Source organism: Molothrus aeneus, chromosome 4 (assembly GCF_037042795.1).
Source record: "Molothrus aeneus isolate 106 chromosome 4, BPBGC_Maene_1.0, whole genome shotgun sequence".
NCBI classification, from domain to species: domain Eukaryota; kingdom Metazoa; phylum Chordata; class Aves; order Passeriformes; family Icteridae; genus Molothrus; species Molothrus aeneus.
In genome coordinates, this window is record NC_089649.1 from 62,579,297 (window position 1) to 62,602,532 (window position 23,236).

General features: G+C 37.0%; 1 protein-coding gene across 3 annotated transcripts in view; it reads left to right on the forward strand.

The window, feature by feature from the left end:
- Positions 1-23,236, forward strand: part of SORCS2 (sortilin related VPS10 domain containing receptor 2) — a 537,400-nt gene that overhangs the window by 503,604 nt on the left and 10,560 nt on the right. Inside the window, exons 20-27 of one of the 3 annotated variants that reach the window (XM_066548659.1) lie at positions 825-958; positions 2,090-2,213; positions 3,908-4,020; positions 5,580-5,705; positions 10,286-10,385; positions 11,702-11,804; positions 20,606-20,751; positions 22,876-22,955. In XM_066548659.1, the coding sequence (XP_066404756.1) occupies positions 825-958; positions 2,090-2,213; positions 3,908-4,020; positions 5,580-5,705; positions 10,286-10,385; positions 11,702-11,804; positions 20,606-20,751; positions 22,876-22,955 (926 nt within the window). Of the gene's footprint in view, positions 1-824; positions 959-2,089; positions 2,214-3,907; positions 4,021-5,579; positions 5,706-10,285; positions 10,386-11,701; positions 11,805-20,605; positions 20,764-22,875; positions 22,956-23,236 lie in introns of all 3 variants that reach the window. The other 2 variants (XM_066548660.1, XM_066548661.1) reach the window with 2 other exon arrangements.

A 23,236-nucleotide genomic window follows, 5' to 3' on the forward strand; every position in this document is an offset into this window, starting at 1 on the left:
GTAGTTGGTGCAGGTGAAGAAATTAAGAAATTCTAGTTACCACATTGTGCTGTTAAAAAGCTTTTACCTTCAGACATTCTTATAAAAATATACTGGGAAACCTCTGAGGGAAAGATTTTCTTTCAACACAGTTACTGTACTGTGAAACAGCACAACACTAATAAACATAACACAAGCAGATAAAACCGTTGTAATGATGCATTTCTTTTAAACAAATAGTAATGTTTATGGTTTTAGTAGTTTAGAAAGGAATAAACTTACCACATTTTGGAGTCCAGAGGTTATCTATTTTGATTTGCAAATAAATGCTCCCCTGATGTACAGATCTATTTTAAAGCATGAATTAATGAGATTTTTTATGTGAGCCTAACAGCTGATATTTTATAATGAAAATGAGTAGTCAGCAGCATTCTTTTTCAGTTTTCTGATTTTCCCTTAGCAATTTGAGACTTGTTAGATTTCTATTCATTTGATCTTTTGTTACTGAGTTTAAAAAAAGAAAAAAAAAAGCTGAGATTGCCTTTTCCAGTTTTTAACTGGAGTATTTGCTGGGTATGAGAGAAGCCCATTTTGTTGATCTGTCTTATTGCTTTAAGATTTGGTTTGAGGGGTTTGGGGGTCATCTGGGGGATGTTTTGTAATTGAAATGAGGTCTTTCCAATTATGTCCATAGCTTTCAATATGGATGTAAAAGAGGAAAGGGAAAGGAGGAAGGGAAAAATAAATTCAGGACCTTATGGTGAACAGGTGGGAGGCTTTTGGGGAAGGAGGTGTTAATAAATTGATGGATTCTTGTTCAATGGTATTTTTGGAACTTTGTTCAGCTCCACTCCAGGCTTTAAATTTAGAAGTGGTTCCAGTCATTGGGAGAAACCAGGAGGTGAACCTGACAGCCATCATCCTGCCTAAGAACCCTAATTTGACAGTTTTCTACTGGTGGATAGGAAACAATCTTCAGGTACACACATGGTTTTGATTATTTCAAGAGATTATTTCAATCCCTTTCCAGTAAAGGTTGTCCCTTTCTTTCTAATTTTAAACTGTTTGCTTTGTGGCGGGGAAACAACATTTTCTTCTGCTTCATTACCTGTGGGAAAAAACAGTTTCTAGAGGGGAGTGGATTTGGGATCATTACTGATGAATAATGAAACTTAGATTTATGCACTTCCAAGCTAATAACATGAGTGATGGAAATTGAAGTGCTGAACAAATATGTATATAGGTTGTTTGGGTTTTTTTCATTGTATAGATAAATGTTTTCTGTGAGTCTAAAATAACTGTCATATCAAAAATAAATGTGTTATCTTAAAGGATATCAAAACATTGAGAGCACTCAAACAATCTAGTGTTATTCATTTGTGGATCAAAGTCTGGATAAACATGTCCTAGAGCATTAAATATCCAAGTATTTCTGCTGGGGGGTATTTATTGTATAGCTGGGTTAATTTCTTTTAAGGTCATTTTTTCAATAACAGATAAGAAATTTTCTTTATGAGGCAGACTAAGTGTGACAGAGGAATGCTTCAAATAAGTGCAGTGAACTTTCTTCTTGTGAATGTGCTGTCTACCCTAATCCTAGCCTGTATCTGTTCATCACTATTGACTTTGCCATTGCAAGAAGAGGCACTGAGGGTCTTGTGAAGGGTTTTGTCATTCTTAAGGATGTGGTAAGGGAGCAGAGTATCTCAGCTCCACCTTAGAGGTGACTGTGGGCTGGTGCTCTGACAGCATTAATCCTTTTGACCCTGTTATACCCTACATTTTTTGAGGCAAATGAGTTGCTTCATATAATCTTGTAGAGATTGTTGAGTCTCACGCAGACTCCATTAATTTTAGTGGGATCTGACTGAAAACCTAATACTTGACTGATTAAAAGAAATATTTTCCTCATCTGGCTGCTTGATTGCATAAGATCCTTTCAAGGAAAGAAAAATTCTGTATTGAAAATTGTAGTTGATAGATTTGATAAAATATTGAAAATTTTAAATTTTATGTGAAATTTTTTTTGGTGATATTTTTAACAACAGTGTTTTTCAGCACGGTTCTCATGGTTCTTGCTGAAATTCTGTTCTTTGTTTTTTTTTTAAAGCCACTGCTTACATTGGAGAGTTTTCTGGTGACAAAGTTTGCTGAGACAGGTGATGTCAGAGTTACAGTACAAGTTTCCTGTGGGAGCTCTATGCTTCAGGACTCAAAAGTTATCCATGTTTTTGGTGAGACATTAGTCTTTTTCCTTTTTTTTGTTTCATATGTAATTTTATTGGATGTCTAAAACCAGCCCTACCACAAGTGAACCTATTGTAAAATTAAATCTAATGCCAGATTTAATTGTTAAAATTAGAGGCATGAACAGTCACTAAATAACTCCACAAAGCTGAATAGTCAAACATTTTGTTTACTTTGCTTATTTTAAATGTTACTGTGGTTCCTAGATGCTATATGTGTTTAAAAAGTATTTTGGCCAGTGACTAGAAAGTTTCCCAGAATTTGTAAGTAAAGTAGTCTAAATACCTCTGGAAAAAAAAAAAAAAAATGCTCTCAGCATTGAAAACCGTGTCAAATAATTGCCTTTCATCACAATAAATCACTGTTACCTTGATGTTTATCTGAGATTTTGGATCAAATATAGCTCTGCTGTAATTATTAAATAACCCTTCAGCTCTTGTTCCACTCTGTGTCCTGGTGTGGCTTTATTTGTATTTTATTATGTGGTGACAAGGCAGAATATACTGTGGAAAATTCAGTGCTGGGAAATTATTTAAATTTGTATTTGTACTGTCACATGTGGGGATTGTGATAAGTATAAAAGCTTTTATTTTAATGCAGAGCTAAAAGCCTTCAGCTATCATGCAATACAAGACGTGATACATCTCTGTTGTCTGAAGAAGATTGTGTTATTTTTGCTTTTATTATACTTACTATTTTGAAATAATGACAAAACCCGCACTTATGCTAAATGGAGCTTTTATGAACCTTCTCATTTTCAAAGATAAATGGATATAATATTTATATTACCACTTATAAATGCATCAGCTCTTTAAGAAACCTTTAGAAGTATAACCCTCTTAGTGTGACTACATCAATGGCTTTATCATTCCAGTGCTTCTTTTGCCAATCCTGATATCAAGAGCATGAAAGTACTGGCCATCAGAAAAATAAAGAAACTTTTGAAAAAGAAAGCCATGTTTAAATAAAATTCTGTTGGAAACACTGAGGGGAAGCAGGTTTGACTTGTGCATTCCAGAGGTTCTCTATCCCTGCTTTGCATTAAGTTCCCTAGGTTTTCATCCAAGGATCCTGTAGGGAGAAAGGGAAGATTTTAGAGACTTTTTTCTGAGGATCATCCCATTTCTAGTATTTCAGATATTTTTGAAAATATCCAGAGAAATATTGTGGGTGTACCTTTGTTTTATTTTTTCTTCAAAGAGGGAAGTAGTTAGCCTTTGTAATGTAATTTCTGTTCTTATTTTCATATTTAATTTATGGAGTAATATGTTCATTTTATACAGAAAACAGAAACATCTAGTGTAAAAACCCCCACATGCTTATGATTTAGTGAGAATAAAATCCATTGGTACATTAGCATTTCTAATAAAAGAAACCAATGACTTCTTTTTAATACTCCCTTATTGAGCTAGGGCAAAATTATTGGGAACATTATGACCCTAGAGCATGTATGTAAATCTACTTTGTTTCCTTTTCTTCCTCCTTTCTTTAGTCTTTGGGCACAATTTTGATGGTGCTGATGAAAATACAGAAAGAAATTGAATGCCTGACAACAGAGAGCAGCAGGGGTCCTAGATACTGCAGTGCTGCACAGCACAAAGCGCTAAATAGAGACTTTTAGTTCTATCAAACCCCTTTTGCAATCTAGTTTATTTTGTGCTATTTCTTTTTGTTTTTCTAGATAATTTTCATGTTCTTCCTCTGAAGTTTACTAAGGACCTGGACATGTACAACCCCGACATACCAGAGTGGAGAGAAGACATTGGGCGAGTGGTGACGCGACTTCTTGCAAAGGTGCTCCTTCAGATTGGTCATAAAATGGTCCCTCACCAGTTGTAAAGCTTGAAGGTTAAGTTAATACATTCTCATTTAGAAGGTATTTTGAAATGGAGGCAGAGCAAAATAATAAAGTGAACCTCATGAGCCACATTTCATGCAAGTTTGAGCCTAGTGTCACTTTTAAGTGCAAGCTGTCGACGATGATATTGTAACACAGACAGTTTAGGTCTAACACAGCCTAATTGGCAATTAATGCTAAATATTGCTCTCTGGGATTAGGAAGAGACATATTAGCAAACACTGCTGACTCCAAAGCAGGAAGAGTTAAGTAGCTTAAATGTGATAGATTTAGAAGCTAAGCAATGAGTAATATAAAAGACATTATCTTTTTGTGAAAACAAAGCAGAAAGAAAGAATTTCCTATGCTTGTTCTGTAACTTTGAAAATTATGTATAGTATATAGGCACAAAATTTATACAGTTGTTTTTCAGAGCATGTTCACAAAAGAAATCTGGAACAGCTGAATCCTGTAGGTTAAATCAGGTGCAAACTATGCAGTAGTGCTGTGGCATTAGATCACCTCATGGAAACTTTGGGCTCGAGAGCTCTTCAGGCACACACCCTGCCAGCAACTGAGGGTGCACACACTGGCTTTCATGAGGGCAGTAGCACTGAGGTACAGCTTGATATTGTTTATAAAATGTTGGAATTTTAAATCATTTTACTCTTCCTGGATTTGCAGTCATGCAAATCAGGTTCTAAACTTTTTGACTTTATAAAGTTTCCCGCTTTTTGTTCTTTGAGATTCTTATCAGATGTCAAATTAATTTCTTGCTTTTATCAAATTAAACTCATTCCATAATGAGTTCCATTAGAGTCAGTCAAAAACTATTTTATTCCCCTATAAAAAACTCTTGCATTTTAATAATTACTAAAACATTTACCAAAGCATATGAACAATTTAATGGAGTCTCAGAATCTGTTTGAAGAAGACCAAGGAAACTGCCCAGGGTATGGTCACTAAAATTGTGTGGCTGCATTGTACAAACATGGAGAAATTTTGGACTAAATGCCAAATTTGCACAAACTGTTTTACAAAGAGGTGCACTTGACTTTCAGCAGGGGAATGAAGGTATTCATTACAATTTCAGAAGCTGAACCTGAGTGTTCTTAGTCTCACATTGAAGGACTTCTCTCTGTCCATTAAGCACCCTCCTAAGCAACCTTCAGAAGCTAAAGTTAGCTGTAATGAATATGCACTTCTAAGTCTACACTGTGTCTGAATTGCCCACAAAGCCATTGCAGAGTTTTGATAAAACCTGAAAACCTCCTCATTTCGCTTCTTTTCTTGATGCCACTGAATTACTTTAATGCGATAACAACACTTAGGTCTTCCAATATTCAAAGAGCAACTCACATTTCAGTACATTTATGTTTGGCTTTGTTCATATTTCAGCTTCTAGTGGAATTCCCTTTAGATATTAAGGATCTGAACAATGAAGTCTAAAAGCCATATGTGGAGTTACTTATGTATTCTATATAAAACACAAAGTGTGTCTTTGTTGTCTTCACAGGAGACCAGTATACCTGAAGAAACACTCATGACAGTTGTGAAACCTGGTCTGCCCACAGCTGCTGACTTGCATGTGCTACTACCTGCAAATCAACCAAAAAAGAAGAGAAGCATAACAAGTGATAAGGTAACCAGAGCAGTGCACATCTGCCTAGGACAGCCTTCATCCTGTTTTGCAATAAGTGGCTGTACTCTCATTGCCTTTATATGAAATTAAGAGGTGATCCCTGCCTATGTAAAGATCTCGCTCCCATCTGACAAGATACATGTGAATGCTACAGCAGCTATGTCTGCTGTGTTTGACAGTGTCCAGACCAGCACAATCTACTTCTTTCTGGTATTAGTGTGTTTCTCAAGAGTATTTAATATTGGCCTGTCTTTTAAACAGAAACAGCAGTGATGCTTGTCATTCTGTGAAGATCCAGTAGAGCAAAGTCTCTGCACTGTCTTCAGAAGGAAATTAGATTTCAGGTCCAAACAAACCCAGAACCTTAGTCATTGACCCATAATGTGAAGAGCATCAAGCAAGTATTTTCTGCCCTTGTAAGAAAATGTCGTTGTGAATTGGTACAAAACAAATTTAGTGAACACAGGATTGAAAATCAGACATTAGTTTCTCCCTAGTTGTTTTCAAGCAATGTTTCCTCCATAGTAAAAGACTTCATGCCAGTTGAAAACCAGAAGACTGTTTGACACTTACAATATATTGTATTTGTCCTTTTGCTGTGATAGAGAATAAACAGATCCTGTTCCTGTACCTTGCAGTTCATGTCCTGCCAGTTACAAAGAATCAGTGTAAGGTATCCTTAACTTTGAGGGGCATTTTACAGTTTTCTGAGACAAGGTCACGGTCTCTGAAGAGCTGGGGAAGTAGGCAAGACAAAGCTCTTCATGTTAACATAAACCAAATAGATTGTGTTTGGAGTTCATGAGATATACTTTGGAAGGTCCAAAGGAGTATGTTGAAGTTGTCCAAGTACTTTAACAGGTGTCTATCATTAAAATGTGTGAGTGCACAAAGCTTTCTACTTTTTTGGCAGACACCCTTACTGTTCTCCCATGTAATCACAGTGAGAATTCCTGGGAGGCTGAATTCCTGATTATATTTCATGAATTAGTTAATTTTTGCAGGTTGTTTCTTTTGTAGAGACACATTCATGAACTGAGGCTTTCAGCCAGGGGAATATTACCACTTCAAAATTATTTGAAAATTCACATTTCTTGAGGAAGCAAGGTGAAGTTTCTAAAGGAAATTCCTTATTCTGAGCCTGTGGGGAATGGATATGTTCAATAATTTAAGGAAACTAATGGTGATAGATTCTTTTGGTTGTACAAACATTTTACTTCAGTACAAAGCGTTATGCATATTAGTTCCCTTTAAACCTCAATTTCAATATTAGTGCTGTGCTTCAAGGCAGCTTAAAGAGTATCAGTTAAAATCAATGCTGTCTCAAGGTTGCTCTCATGTTTGTGTATGAAACATCATGTGAGTTACTTTAAAGCATAAAGAGGAGCAATCCCAGGCTGCAAATGATTTGGAAAAGCTGCCATTCAGTGGGGCTGTAGGATGTCCCAGTAGTGTAGCAGGACACAGTTTTGTAATTAGTCCTCCAGTAAGACCTTGCAAAGGTTTTCTGGAACTAGAGGAGCAGGGGAAGGGGAAATAATTATATAATCTGGAGGATATGTGTACATTTCTGACATTGTTAGGATGAACCAGGTCAGACCTTTGGCTGGAGCAGGAACAAGGGAGACAGGAGCAATTACAGCAGCCTTTGCTGTGCTGTGATGATAAGTCAGGTACAGCAGTCTCACATCTCAACACTGACTGTTTTGTAGAGTAGAGTGCTGTAGAGATGTACAGCCAGTCTTCTTGTGACAGCTGCCTGCATTTCTGGTTTTATATTATTACTAATAGACATTGTTTTAGCTATTGATATGTGCATATAAATTTGTTGCTTTAGACTTGAATGGCAGAAATTTTGATAAAATGTGTTATATCAGAATCAATTGTTACTTGAGAAATATCCTGAAAATATATCCTATATAAATAAACTTAGAAGCAATAGCTTCTGGTAAGTCAGCAGGAAAATACTCATGTTGTCATATGTTTAAAGATTCCTTACAATCCCTTCTGTTACTAGAAGAGAATCTTGAAGATTTGTATCATGAATCAATAAAAAGATGTGCTTTGTCACACTGCTCATGCCAGTTCTCAAAGTCAGAGTTGTGACACTTTTGTGAGGATTCAGCAATGCAGAATGTTTTCTGCACATTTCGAGGAGGTGTCCCTGATACCTTTAACTTAGACATAGTTATAAAATGTCTTTTCTTAAAGAGAACCTCTTTGTTCTTCGCTGAAAACCTTTTAGATTTGGGAATATTACATTATTTCAGAAAGATTAAAGGCAATAATTTCTTGCTCATGCAAGGAACAGCTGCTTGCTGGAGTTTTTATTGGTGCTTTACATGGAGTGTTGGGATGTGATGCTGTATATTAGGTTAGTCATGTAGAATATGAATCATTACTGATAAAAGTAGCCATCAATAACAAAGACGGTAAGAAAGCTGTCAGTGCAGTAGGAGGAGCCCTTTGGAAATTCTGAAATTTTATTTCACTCTGACAAGAGCCCTTTTTGTTTCAAATATATGCAGGGAGAAATAAAAGCTGTAATTTAACCTGCTTTCAAGAACAGAGAATTTTCAAAAGTATTCCCTTCTAATTATTGACTCCAGAGAAGACTTGGTTGCTTAATTTATGCAGATCTACTGCATGTCTAATGTCAGGTGGGATGAGTCCAGTTGAAAGAGTCAATTAAAATGTAATTAAACTATAATCTGGAAGGCAGGGGCTCTGAGGAAGTTTTCTATCCAGACAAACTACTTCATGAAAATTCCCAGTGAATTGCTTTGGCAAAAAGGGAAAGTCAGAACCCAAGATGTAGAAGTGGGTAAGAGTTTGAACAGTGTCATTATTTTTCATTCTTTTACATTCTTATAATGCAGGAGCCATTGTGTTGACATGTTCAAATATTGTCATCATAAAGGATGTAAAAAAAGAAGATGAAAAATTCAAATGCTGGTATACGAACCTTACACTTAAGAAGTCTAGAGAGGAGCTCAATAAATATCTTGGGGCAGGAAAAAACCCCATGAGCACTGAAAAAAACCATTAGTCTTTCAGTGAAATAAGTAAGCCAGAACCTTTGGTTGGATTCACATGAGATTCAAATTTTTGACTTGAGGACCTGAGGACATGTTCATTTAGACTTGGGTTCAAATCCAGCAGTGGGGAGTTAAATAAGAAACAATGCTTAATCACTTAAGCAAAAACCACACCAAATATTGGGTTCCTTACGAACCTGCCAGGAAAATATGAAGAATCAGAAGTTATGGAGCTCATAAATTTCATTTAGTGGCTGTAAGTCGGATTAACCTAAAGTAGTTGTCTCTCTGGCACTGTACACCATGAACTCATGAATGACCCTGGATTGACACAAAGAAATTTTATTCATTGATAGCAGCATCACTTTAAAGCCTCCTAATCCTAAGGAGGAGTTACTCCTAACTCCTAATTGAAGATTTCATGTCCATTTTCTTTTCAGGCTTTAGGCAACAAGATAAATACTTAAGAGCTACCTGCTGCAATTGTCTTGTGAAATAACTGAAGCCATGCTCACTTCACCATTATGTTGAGTCATTCCCACATAAAAAAAATTTAATAAAGTCAGTGGAATAGCTTCAGAAGTTAGATATTCCTCAAAAAGAATGACGATGTTTGAACTTTTGTATAGTGTCTGTCCATAATATGAGAGGGACTACAGGAATTTTTATCCATTATACTTCAAAAGCTTGTCAAAGATGAGCACCATAATTGATAATATCGTAAAAGGAGTTACTTGTGAAGGTTTCATGGACATAAAGCAAATTTCTAATTTGGCATCCTCTGGGAAGTCGTGTCCCAAATTATAAGGCATAGAGTATAAAACTAGCTTTGATCTTTTAGAAAATTGACCATGTTGAAGACACAAGCAAGTAGAAAGTATAATTCAGACAATTTGTCATCCAGGGTTAGGATGTGAGGGTATATTTAATGGTTCTGCTCCATAAAAATATGAAAGACCATATTTCACTTTGCTCTATCCACTGGAGGAAAATGGGAGGAATACTGATTTTTTTTTTCCACATGAATGAATATATCTATTTCTATGGAGTATTGTTAAAAATTAGCTATAAATGGAATTCATTCCCTTATAGGTAAGGAGGTAAGGTAAATTATGACATGCAGTTCATTATTAAATAGTAGTTAATTTTCATGACAAAAAATCCAAAGTGACATCACAGGTTTTCTTCTGATAAGTTAGAAGAATGGGGGCTTTTAATATGGATTATGCATTGTGTGAGTTATGACCCAGGTAAACCCAATAGCACGTGCAAATTGCTTGCTGTCTGCCTCATACTGGGTAAATGTAAAGACTTGGGTAATCAAAAAGAAAGATTTGGCTATAAAATTGAGATGTTTTCAGCTTTTATGTCTTCTGGAGTTTTGCTTGATTTTTAAATATTGAATTCCTTTTAGATTTCAGCTTATCATTGACAAGTGCTTTCACCATTTAAAGAACCAGAAGTTTTCCTTTTTAAAACATTGAGTGTCTCAAAGTGGAACAGAGCACAAGACATCTGACATTCTCTCTGTTGTATTTTCAGAGAATAGCAGCTATAAAGCAGGCCCTGAATGCACACAACATCAGTTTCTTTCTGAGGGGAGGATACTGGGTCTTAGTGACTTTAGCTGACTCCGGTTCAGGTAAATATATTAAAAAAGCTATCAATAGACCAACTTTTGGATGCCTGTTCAAGTTCTAATAATTTAAGGGGAAAAATCTTTATATCAATATGTATGTGTACATATAACACATATGTATATATTTACTTGGTACTTGTTACATATAAAAAAACATATATGCATATATGATTTATATATATGTTTATTATCTATTTATGTTTTTATATATATTTATATATATTTGTTTATATGTGGTCATTTTTATATATGCATATATATATACACACACATTTTCATTTGGCCATTATTATTAACAATCACAATCAAATAATTTTTTTTTATGTTTCCCTTTCCATTCATACTTCACGATTTGTATCACGTGCTTCTTGCTTTGTCTGTGTGACCACAACATAAAGTAAATTCCTCCATTGTACAGAACAGTGCTCTGAAGGAAGAGCCAACTAGGCTTCAAAAACTCCTCTGGTGATCAAAGGCACTTTAGGTTGCACTGGCTGCTAAGAAAGCAGAATTTCTTTGCCTTTATATCGCCATTACCTCTGCTGCTGTGACTACATGGGTCTAACACAAGGCCTGCTGCATCTCTGCCATGTATCTCTGATCTTCTGATCAACTAATGGGAAGGTTGCTGTAGGGTCTCCATAATATATCCTTCTTTATTAATTTCAGTGTGTTGTGGGAGAACAGCTTTAGCCAGCCACTCTCAATTTTTGTAAATTATGGTATGATATTTTATATGTCATCTCTCTGTAGAAAACAAAGCTCTTTTATCTAGTTTCTTATGTAGACTTGTGCTACAGTCCCACTGTGGTATCTTGTCTGGTGTAAAGGGTTGACATTTGTTTGCCAGCACAAAAGGGATTGAAAGAAGTCCATGTTCATTCCAGCCTTTACCAATGCATGACCTTGACGAGTTCATTTGTTGTTCAGAGCCTTAGTTTCTCCATCTGTGAAATTAATGCAGCCCTGCTTTTGCAAAGCAAATACTTAGGGTGTGTGATCATTTACTATGATAACTTTAGATTCTCTGAAAAAAACCCTAACAACCACTGAGTACGCAAATAGTTAAATCTTCAGGATCTTGTGTTTTGCTGTTTGTTGCTTTCTATTTTTTGAATGGGTCCTCTGTTCTTCAGTAACAAGTCACCAACTAATTCTGTGGTTTTGCCTTTCTGAAGAAGCCAGATGGAGTGAAAAGAAGAGGTTGCAAAAACAACAACCAATGTTTTTGACCTGACAATTAAATAGAAAAGAATGCTCAAGAATGTGAACGATGTGGAAGGGGACATGCAAAACTGTTCTTTTATTTTGTGTTTCAGACTCTCAGACGATTGGAGGAGGCAGTGGCTACTGGGCTATTGTGGTTCTCTTTGTTGTTTGTCTAGTTGCAGTTGGGGCTTTCATCCTCTACAAGTTCAAAAGGCAAGTAAACCTTAATCAAGAGATGCATTTTAATAATTAGGTTTATCCATAGATTAGCAAGACAGAGTTTGTCATTTGTAAAGAAGATTTATTGAAGAATTGCAAGAGGTGCACGAATTTGAAAAGCCATATTTCTCTGAACTTTTCAGACATCAAGGTACTGAATTGTTGATTGTTTCACTTGCTGTGATCCAAGATAAATATCAACAATATAGGAACTATGGAGAGCTTGTTCAGTTTGTCTAAATAATACCATCAAGAATCATAGCTGAACTAAAATATCATTCCTGATTAATTCCCTTTTCATTACTCCCAACAGTTATAAATAAGCTAAAACTATTGGGACAGGGATTGCATCTGCAATGCTGATTTGCTTAAAAAAGTAGTTTTATCAAAGCATGTAATGCTCTGGGGCTTCTCTTTGCACACATTACATTTTAATTGCTGAGGCAATGCCATGGAAAATGACTGACAGAAAGAAATTAGTGTTAAATTGGCACTAGAGTGTGTGGAAGGAAGAAATATTTCTGCAGGAAATATTTCTTCTGTGAAGGATATTCTCAAAACTGAGCAATGCCAGCCTTGGACAGTCTGATATATCTTTAGTCTGCAATTAATTTTAATCTGAGCTGCTGTGCAATTTAAATAATTTGTTCTTGTTCATGGGACAGTGTTATTGTCTATCCTACTGGCATTTCTGTATCTCTGGGGCATTCAGAAGCTGTTGGGTTTAAGCATACTGGACACAAGCCTTCATCATCATCATCATCACCATCATCATCTCATGTCAGTGAGGATTCATACTGATTTGCCTCATTTTTTAGGGGGTGATTTTTATTTAAAATTAATACAAGTTTATAGAACTACTATCAGCATTAAGTTTGTGACAGCAGTAAATGAAACTAGCATTAAGTAAGAGTTTTTTTAGCTAAGGGATTTTTATGTCAATAGAGAAAAACCCATTTTTCTTCAAGAACCTGAGTTTTTTAGAGTTCATAGTGACTGATTGCTTTAAAGGACAAAGCGCAGAATACTGAATCAGCCTGTCTAAAATGAAATAAAAATCCATTTTGGTCCTTTAGGTGCCTGAAGCAAGGAAAAAACATAAAAATGGTTGATGTGATGTAATTATATTATTTCAATAGCAATACAATGGAGGATTTTCTGTTTGTGTTTCGATCATAAAATTTCCTTGTGATATCTTTTAAAGGCTATCGGATTTATATCTTTTATTAGCTCTTAAATGAGAGCAATTAAATAGCAGTCACAATTACTGCATGGTAGAAGAAGTATAAAATATTCAAGAAAGGAATAGAAACATATTCTTCCTTGAGTTCTTTCTAAAATGCTCTATGAACCATTGCTTTATAAGTAGAGCTTTTATTAAGGAGGAAAATACAGTACAATTTCCAAATTGTGAGCTTGAATGTCTCTTGCACTTCTGTATATAATTCATGAAAATCATTTGCATTTACATTTGGGAGCTGGGGGTTATTTAGATGCAAGTGAGGACTATTGTGAGATATATTCAAAAGTTTGTCAGTAGCCTGAAAACTGCATTGGCATTGATGAATGGCCATGCAGTAGTTTTCAATTTTAGTCTGTATCTTATCTGTTTCTGAGATATTTGAAAGAATCCTTTTTAAGTAATACTGCTAAGCTTTTCAAAATTGACAATTTTTTGGTTGCATGCTTCCTTTGCAATTTCTTCTTCAAACAATATTAAGCACCTAATCAGTGCTATGTTTCAAAAATTGCTTTTTCCTCATGGGCTCCCCATGAACTCCTGTCCCGCCAAAATCTTGAATCCTTTTTAAAAAGTCTTTCTTGTGTTGATGGAGATGGTTGGTGCACTGCTGGATCCTCATGGAGTGCTTGTTGGGAGTACAGTCCCTTTAAAGTCAGTACAGTGAGTATGTAAGTTTACAAACTGGTCCACAGGGACTGAGGCTATGAAATGAGTGTCCTTTATAGATATAAAAGTTGCAAGTTATAATACATTAAGGAGACTTTTCACTATTATATGCCTGGGTATTAAAAATTAATTTGCTGAAAGAATGCCATAGGCAATAAAAAATGTTCAATTTTAAGTGATAATTTCAGAATTACTGTGGCCTATGGTAACTTGGATAACTTGGGGAAATATAAATATTATTTAATTCAACAGAGAAATTACAGATGTGTAAAGTGTTGAAATGATAATACTGTCCATAATTATGATGTATGATTTACAAACCTAAGGAGGAGATGGAAGACATTTGGTGGTGCCTTCCCTTCATTCATGAAGATTTAACAAGGGTTAAAACTCCTTTTTCCCTATCTCAGTGAAGTTTTTTTGGAACCTAGTTTTATCACTACACTGAATGGGTCTAGAGGACCTGCAGCTAGCCTTGGAGCACATGCAAAGCAGGTGGTTAGCAGGAGACTGCATGAACATGTCTTGGGCTGCTTTCTCTCTCTTTGCTGGCTCAAAGTTAAGTTTGATACCTGCAAAGATGCAAGATGGAAAAACTGGCTTGCAAAATAAGATGGTAACTGGATTGGCAGGGAGGTTACAGCTTCATACATGAAAGCATGTCATCTATTTGCAGTGACAGAGTTCAGACTTGTGATGAAAAAAGGAGAGAAAATAGCAGGCTTTTGTGTAGACCTACAGCTTTGATAGAAAATGGCAAAACATGGCCGAATCGCCCCATGGATTCTGAGTGCTGAAACATCTTGTCCCCAAGCATGGTCACCTGCCCAAATTATTTCTGAGGTCTGTAATTTTATGATCTGCTGGATAACCAGAGCTGTTATGGCTGTCTAGCTAATGATTGGATGACTGTAGGTCACATTTTATATGCCCTAATCCCAAATACTTAGGCATTGACTAGGAAGACTGCTGCCCTCTGTTTTTACATGCTGTAAAATTGCAAGTGTTTATCCTTTCATGTCCCCATTCCTGAAATTCACGCACTCCCCACTTTATCTGATGGTTTCTTTGTGCATCCAGCCACTTCCAGAAAAACTGGTGATGGAGTCCCCAGAGCTCAGGAAGGGACTTGTGGCAATCCCAAGCATGGTTCATTTCTTTAAACAAAGGAAAGAAAAAAAGGAAGAATCCAAAATGTTTTGAGAAACACAGAGGTTTGCTCCTTTGCCATCAGAGTAGATAAGGACTTCAGATTAGGGCTATTTTTACCCCGTATAGAGCAAGTTAATTTTAAATGATAAATGCGATGGGTTTTTAAAAACGAATTGTAATGGTGCTGAACAAACGAGCTGTTTGGTTTATCTGAGCTATTGGTTTAGATAGGATTTTGAGCGTGGCAACAAGGAGCAAGGGGTCATTCCTTGCAGGTGAACCAACCTTGCCTGTGCAGGAGGAGCAGAGCTGGGAGCAGCTGTGGGTGGTGGGCAAGACACAAGTGAAGCGTCTCTGCCCTGCCCTGCTCTGCTCTGCTCTCACTTCCTGAAAAGGAAAGCACCACAGAGTGGGTGCCTCAAGCAAACAACATGTTGGAATACTCACTAGGATGCTCCAGCTGTTTAAGCATCCAGATAAAATGGACTGCAGCTGCTTATTTTGCCCACAACAATATGAAGCAGCTGGGAAATCATTTGAAAAATCTGGGGCTATTTCTTAATGTGGATCTGGGATCTGCGTATGTTTTTTTTATACCATGCCATCTTTACTAGATTTGGTTCAGTAAAAACACATTTCTTCCATTCCCTTTGAAACAATGTTTGTAATTTTTGTGGTTTTCATGCTGCCATCCAGAAAAGATTTCTTCATCCTCTCAGAAGAAGCTTTATGGTGTGGGATCCTGGGCAACAGTATAGAGAAGGGAAATAGCACTGTCTGCACCAGGCAAAGTGGAGGAAAGGAAAATTATATTTTAGCCACATCAAAGCTGCCATGTAATCATCATGCTGCTAGCAGAAGATCTGAAATCATCATTTTCTTATTTTTCATTTCTGTACAATAGCAGGATATTAGAGTAGCCAAACCAGAGCAAATGGCTGGCTGTTGTGCTTATATATTTTACCTGGCTAATTGCAGCAAATTCAATTCTCTGAGAGAGTATGAAAATCTTCACCTTTTAATTTGTATGCAAACTACTGCAAACTGCTTTACTACTTAAAGCTGCATGCATTGTTTTCACAAATCACCATGAATCGTCTTCACCCAGATTTATCCTATTTTGTGTGTATTCCTTTTTTGCCTGCTACTATCAAGTACCAATTTTGGTAAATGAACCCCCTCTTGGGTCATTTCCACAATCTGGAGCAGAACTGTGTTATCTTTCTGCCTCATTGACTTACTATCTCATTTTCAGTCTCTGAAGAAAAGCTATCTTTTTTCCCCACCTTGCTTATACTACTTTTATGTTCCATGAGAGCAAGCTTAGTCCCAATCCATGCCTTTTAGTGATAAAAAAACCAGGCACTAATTTAATGTTCCATAATATTTTGTAAAAACATCCTCAGAAATCAAAGTAATAGCATGCAGAAAAGATTTCAGAAATGAAAGAGGCAAGTATATCAGGAGTGCCTTAAAGCACAAAGAAATCAGTCATCTGAACATTTATCCAAACATAATAAAGTCAACACCACAATAAAGTATTCTATTTAATGGATTATTATTTTTGTTATTTTTATTTAAGTTCCAAGAAAATGCTACATTATTCCATAATCTTTGCCATGTGAATATGTTCAAATTTTTTATAGTAAACTGAATTTTAATCAAGACTCTGGAAAATAAATGAAGTTTCATAAAGGCGAATGGATATTTTTTTTCCACAAAGAAGGAATTGAAGCCAAATAAACTAGAGCTTAAATGAGTAGGAATCAATATCATGTCCCCCTCCTGCTGTTCCTTCCTGCTGAACATTTCTAAGTGCTAACAGTTTGGGGTATGAATTGATTAGATTTTCTGAATAAAGGAAGGAAAACAAAGTACTTCCTGGAATAGCTTCTAAAAGGTGTGGGACCTGGAGAGCTTGGTGAAATCAAGAGCTGTGATGTTCTTTAGTAGTGGTGTGCAGAATTACATCTCTAGCTCATATTTTTATGGTCCTCAAAGCAGGCATAATATTTCTTCTTTTTCATGATTGAAATAAAATGCTACAGGAAAAACAAAAGGAACTAAAAATGTAAACCATGGAGTGCTGCTCAGAAGAGGTAATTGTCTCCAGTGATGGATGTGAAGCACACGCATTTTGCAGATGAGTGAAACCCCCAAAGAAGCTATTGCATAATCTTCTTGTCTGTTCTTCTAAATGTGCTTTCAATTTTCATATTGCTGATACAAATCTCTTGGGTCAAATTTCGTGTCTTGTCATGTTTTCACAGTAGTCTTTTGTGTAGACCCAAGAATTTCAGCTCTGCCTGCTTCAAACAGTTACATTGGACTCAAAATTAGCTGCTTCTTGAAGAAGAGCAAAGCACATGAGTTTTATTCTGTGTGAGTATGGGTGGTGGCAGCCTCCTTCCTGCATGTTCAAGAAGCCAGAAAATTTGCCAGAATCAGGCCCATCTTTAGCGAGGCTCCAGTATCCACATCCTATTTCATCCCACAGTGTGGTCATCCCCCATAAACAGAATATCCAGCACATGTGTTAAAAATGCCTCTTGAAAAGGCTTGGACTTACTGTAAATCAAAGGCGACTCTGACAAAGGGGAGAGAGAATGATGTGTCTGACTCCATCATCAGAAGGCTAAAGAATTACTTTATTATACTATACTATGTACATTGTATCTAAACTGAATCTGCCATGCACTCACTCTTGCTCACAGCTGCACAGAGCTGCACTCATCATCTCTGATTCTCTCCTGACTGTCCCGTGACAGTCTGACCCACACACACTTCTTGGCCCTGATAGGCCAGGGAACAAAACATCCTCACTTTGGGTAAACAATCTCCGTATTGCATTCTACTTTAGCACAACACAGGCACAGCAAGCGAGATAAGAATTGTGTTTTCCTTCTTCTCTGCTTGTCTCACAGCTTCTCTCTGTTCAGAGGGTGTGTGAATACCACATGAACTATCATTTCCTTTAGTGTGGTTGAGTGTGTTCCTTGTAAAGCTGAACCACTATGAAACACAGGGAGATCTCTGTAGTGTGTCAAAGGTCTAATGCCTACAGTGCATGTCTTCTCAAGGCCTGTGATATTCTCCTCCCTCCAATCCATTCAATGTTAGTCTTTTCCATGTAAGTGTGAGAAGCAAAGGAAAGTGTGGAAGTACTGAGTACCTCAGCTTTATACCTTCCCCAAAGGATCTGCACTTAGCAGAATTGGGCAGGATAAGGCGAGTGAGAAATAACAGCTCGCAATTATTTTTTTCTCCTTTTATTCCTAAACCATAAGGAAATGGTCTTAGCAACAATACATTTAATGGTTGGTTGTGAATTTGAGAGGTTTCTTCATTTTTCCTGAACATCTTTACTAGTATGTGTTCTGCTCATGGTATCTCTAACTAGCAAGCCATGCAGGAGCTGTGAGCTGAAGTCTCAGGATTTACACCAAAGAACACACTTTGTTACCCTGGTTTCATAGGCAATAGTCACACTAGCAGCTCTTCTCCCTTTACTTAACTGCAAAGGTCTGATGTGCCATGTGGCTTTGAGACGTTTAACATTTTTATTATGTCAAAATTGTTTTGATAATGCCATTGATGCTTCTCCAATCTGTCAGAAATAGTTCAGAGAAGGTTATTATAATTATTGTAGAAACATATGTGCTAATTCTGCAGATGTGTTACAGAGACATTCTTCTGGGTTTTGTCTCCCTTAGGCTTTTGATGGTGGACTGAAAGTGAGCAGTTTGACAGGTTTGTTGCAGGTCTGATTGAGAGAATAGTTTTCCACATGACCAGTTTCATTACCAGACACATTAAAAACAGTCTGGAGTTACTGGCCCTAGAGAAAAAAAAATCACAATTAATTACCTAATGTATTTGTTTTGGTTATGAGGAATGTCCTTCCCTCTTGCAAAATTGCTTTTTTTAAAATCCATATAATGAAAGGAGAGTGATGCAGGGCTTGGCTTTATGTGTATGTTTTTGTTGGAGGAGCACTCAGACCTGTTGAAGTGATCATAATAACACAGGATTTTGTCATCAGACCTTCTTTCCATCCTTCTCCGTTTCCTTTTGGTTTTGTACTGCTTATAAATAATGGGATAAAATACCTATTTTTTATTTAGAGATATAACTCTGTGTGTGTGTGTGTATATGTATACACATACCCATACAGATATGTGAGTTTGTGTAGATATATAGGACTCAATTTATCTTTTGGATTGCTCAGATTAAAGGAAGGAGATTATCTTCAGTCATCTTTAATTTTTTAGTAAATTCCATTTATTTTCATTACTTTGATGCAATGTAAGTTATTTTTCAGAATAGTTTGTTGCAGTTACTGTTTTTTATCTCAAATTAAAATGGTGCCCCTTGCTAAAGACACCTTCTTGTGAAATGGCATTTAAAACAGATCTTCTTCAAAAGCCTAGAGAAAATAGAATAATTTGTATATTTATCCAGCTTTTAAACTGCCACTGTAATATGGAGCAGGAGATGGTTGCTTTTAGAGAGATGCCTAAAAATTAGTGTCACTTTTTCTGTTCTCTCGCTGTCTAAAGGGGCTCAACAGAAACCACAGCTGTTCAACCCTGTTCTTTTCTTTCCTTCTCGTTGTTTTTCTTTTCTGCCCACTGTAATAATCTGGCTTTAAGCACAGACTTTGACAGCCATGATCTGCTGTCATGCTGCTCAAGCTGTCAAGCAGCTTCTGGCACTGTAGGAAATGGAGCTTAGAGCCTGCAGCTCCCTAATCTGAAGTGTCTGCTTGGTGCTTGGGAAAGGATGTGCTCATGTGCCTAGGCAGACTGCAGGTGAGCACAGCTACAGCACAAAGGGTATGGCTCTTGAGGAATGTTTAAACCATAAAATCTGTTGCAAAGCTAGCAGTCCCTGATTTTTCCCTTTGAGTTGACAAAGTCTAATTTAAATTAATCTAGTTAAGAACCCCTTATCTTTATTAAGTCTTAAGCCTCTCAGTCTCAGCCAGGGTGATAATTTAATAAGATGATTTTTGTTTCTCTAGATTCCAGTCAGAGTGAGTGAATTATTGTCTCTTGTGGGGTTTGTCTAATTCATCAGTTCCCACTCCAAACTTTATACTCTGTCTCCTTCAGTGCTGCCTGCTAAACTTAACCAGCCTCCCCTGTCTTGTGCTCTTATTGATGCCTGTTTATGTTCTTACTCCTTCCCCCTTGGTCTTGGCCTCCTGGCTCTTCAGTCTGCTCCTTTCCATTCCCTGTTTCCTGGACTTCTCCTGACTTTTTCTCCCTGTCCCTGATTGATTATGAGTGCCAGCTGATGCTATCACACTTCAGTGTCAGCCCACATGCCCAGGGAGATGTGAAGATGATTGCAGCCCAGCTTAATGTATATGAAGACACCTGGGACCAAGAATGAACACCCACTGGGCCCTTTCATTGCTCGAATTCTTAAAATAGGTTTTCTGTGGCTTTAGTAATTTTTTTCAACATTGCTTATTGTCTGTTAATCTTAGAAATGGATGCTTAAATATTATGTTAGTCTGAAGATCCTGAAAAGGCAGTTATATAAAACTGTGACAGAGAACAAAGAGTTGGTAAGTTTAGGTTATAATCACAAAATTAAGGAAGGATGGGATTGGTGATGATTTTTTGTTTTGGAACAGCTTTGCCCTGCTGGAGCTCTGCTCTGATGCCAATGTGTGTACGGCACAAAAGAATTCCATCCCAAAATTTTTTCTTGTTGTACCATTTAGGAAACTGCCAGGCAGAAATGTCTACGCCCAGATGCACAATGAAAAAGAGCAGGAGATGACAAGCCCTGTTAATCACAGTGAGGACACCCAGAACATCATCCAGGGTGAGGAGTTTATTGATGATGATCTGGACTCTCAAACACTAGGTAACGCAAGAGGTAACTTCGTTTTTAGCTTATAAATTTTCATAAGTAGTTGATTTTAAATTTATGTTTGTTTTCATTTTAATTCTTTTTCGTTTTCTGTTCAGTCTCAAAAAGATGCAAATGGTAACACCAGTAACAAGAGATTATCCCAATCCCACCTTTTAGCTTGCTTGAGATACAGGCTAATGTATGGATGATGTGCTATATAGAGCATGAGTACAGACATAGTAGTTTAATGTCAGGAGACTGACTTAGACAATTTTAGAGATAAATTTTATTTGGTGGAATGGGATATAATCTGCAACAGTTGAATTCACTCAGTAATCCTCTGAATTAGTGGAAAATTGAGTTCAGGCCAGAAGGATTTGTAGAGTCAATGCTTCTGTGATTTCAGACGGATTGTATGGAGATCCATTGCTTTATTTGCCTTCATAGTCCAATGGCATTTAAATTTTTTGTTATTAGAAACATTAAATTTATTCATGTATTAAAAGTATCATAAGTCTTCCTTAATTTAGCTGTTGATTTTCTAGTATTCATGAGGTGGTTATAAAGAACCCATGAGGGAAACTTTCTGTGAGTATCTCAGTGCAAATGATTTCAGTGTCAGGTGGAAGTGTATAATCCTGGCACCCTGTGGTCAGTTTTAATGCAACATGGAGTTCTGATCTATAATACATTGTCTTCAGACTGCTTTCAGGTCACAGTCTGAAAATTGTAGGACAATGTAAACAACACCCAGTTCCATTTCTGGAAATTTGTGAAAATAAATCAGATGATCCAAAGCTCTTGGGATTTATAGCAGTAGATTGATGGTGTGAAAGGCAATTGTAATGTCTTTGTGAACCCCAAGGAAGAAGATGTGTTTTAGCTGCACCCGAGGTAGCCTGGGCAAGACAGAACCTGGGCTGACGAGAGATTTCTTTATTTTGGGTTTCACCTTTTCTGTTTGTTGTCCATGTCTCTATTTTCATTTGCAGAACTTTGTGTGCTTCTAGGTTCTTGGAGGTGTTAGCTTTGAACACAAGGGAAGAATCCAGCCTCTTGCTTTGCTTTGTGTATTTCTATCTCTTCTCTGACAACCTTGTGTATGAGTATCACTGCTTTCATTCTAATTTTGCAAGATGACCTTTGTTGCTCCCCTGACTTTACCGGAGTTAGTTCCAAAAACAAACCTGGAAAAACAAAGTCTAAGTTAAATTTGTTTGGTCATCTTGTCTCCAGGGTCTTTAGAGAAGAAGCTGAATGCTAACAAGGTCCTTGCAGACATGCCTATTAAAGTGGAGCATTCAAACACCTCTAGTACAAAAGCATAACTTCTTTTAATGGTAGAAAATCCCTCATGGCTTATTTAAAAGAAGGCAGCTTGGGATGCTCTAATAAAGAAATGCTACCCTGATTTGTAACACTTTTAGAATTAATCTCTGCTTGCCCTGCTCTTGTTACTCAGAGGAAACAAAAATCTTCCATCTGAGCAGAGCATTATTTTTGGGTTGAAGAGTACAAGATATGATGTTTTGATGACATAAGAATGTGAATGTGATTTTGATGTGATTTGTGCTTCAGCCACGTTGTCTGCAGCAGCAGACTTTCCAGGAGAGTGTAAAAATCTCATTTTTGTGGATCATAATCATTTGTATTTGTCAGCTACTGTACAGCCTTTAGACAGAAGATGTTATTTAATACATAAAACTACACTCCTGCTCGCTCTACTGTTTTGTTATTTGCAATACTTTCCACTAGCTCCGGTATTGCTCAGTACTGCCAAGAAAATATTCCTGTTAATGATACTCTATTTTATCTGGTTTAGACTATGAAACCTGTTATAATCCCTGCTTTATATTAAATTCTGGTTTACTACATTATTTGCAGAAGGTTCCTATGCTATGGAGATCCCTCCTAGCTCTGGTGAGCTTTCTCCCTCCCTCTTGGGAGATGTCCATGCACAGCAGGGAGTTACAGGCCTGGGTTTCTGTTTGTTCTCTCTCTTCTCATAACTTTTGAATTTCCACAGTACAGTATTTCCAGACTCACCCATCCACTTTTTTTGTTTTCTATATATTTTATGTTGCCTACTTTATCGCAACCCCCACCTTGGGACTCCTCAACACCATTACCTTGCAGTGACTCCTTCTGGGAGAGGTGGCAACTTGAACAGCTACAGAGTTCCCTTATTGCTGATGCCGGTCAGTGTCCAGTCCCAGGTCAGTGGCATGTCGAATGGACGCCTCAGGTTCCATTCTCCTCCCTCACCTGCACCCCTCGAGACAACTACACCTTTATAAGCCACAAAGAGAACCAACTTATGCTGTCACTTGGATAGAAACCCTAGGAATTCACCACAAATCCACCACCATGAGCAAAAGCTTAGTGCAAAAGTGTGCTGTAGGTACATGGAGCTGTTGCACCAACCTTCACCTGACCTGTTGTTTGATAAAGACACTCTCTTATGCAATTTACTTGTCCCTGCAATAAAAGGGGGATT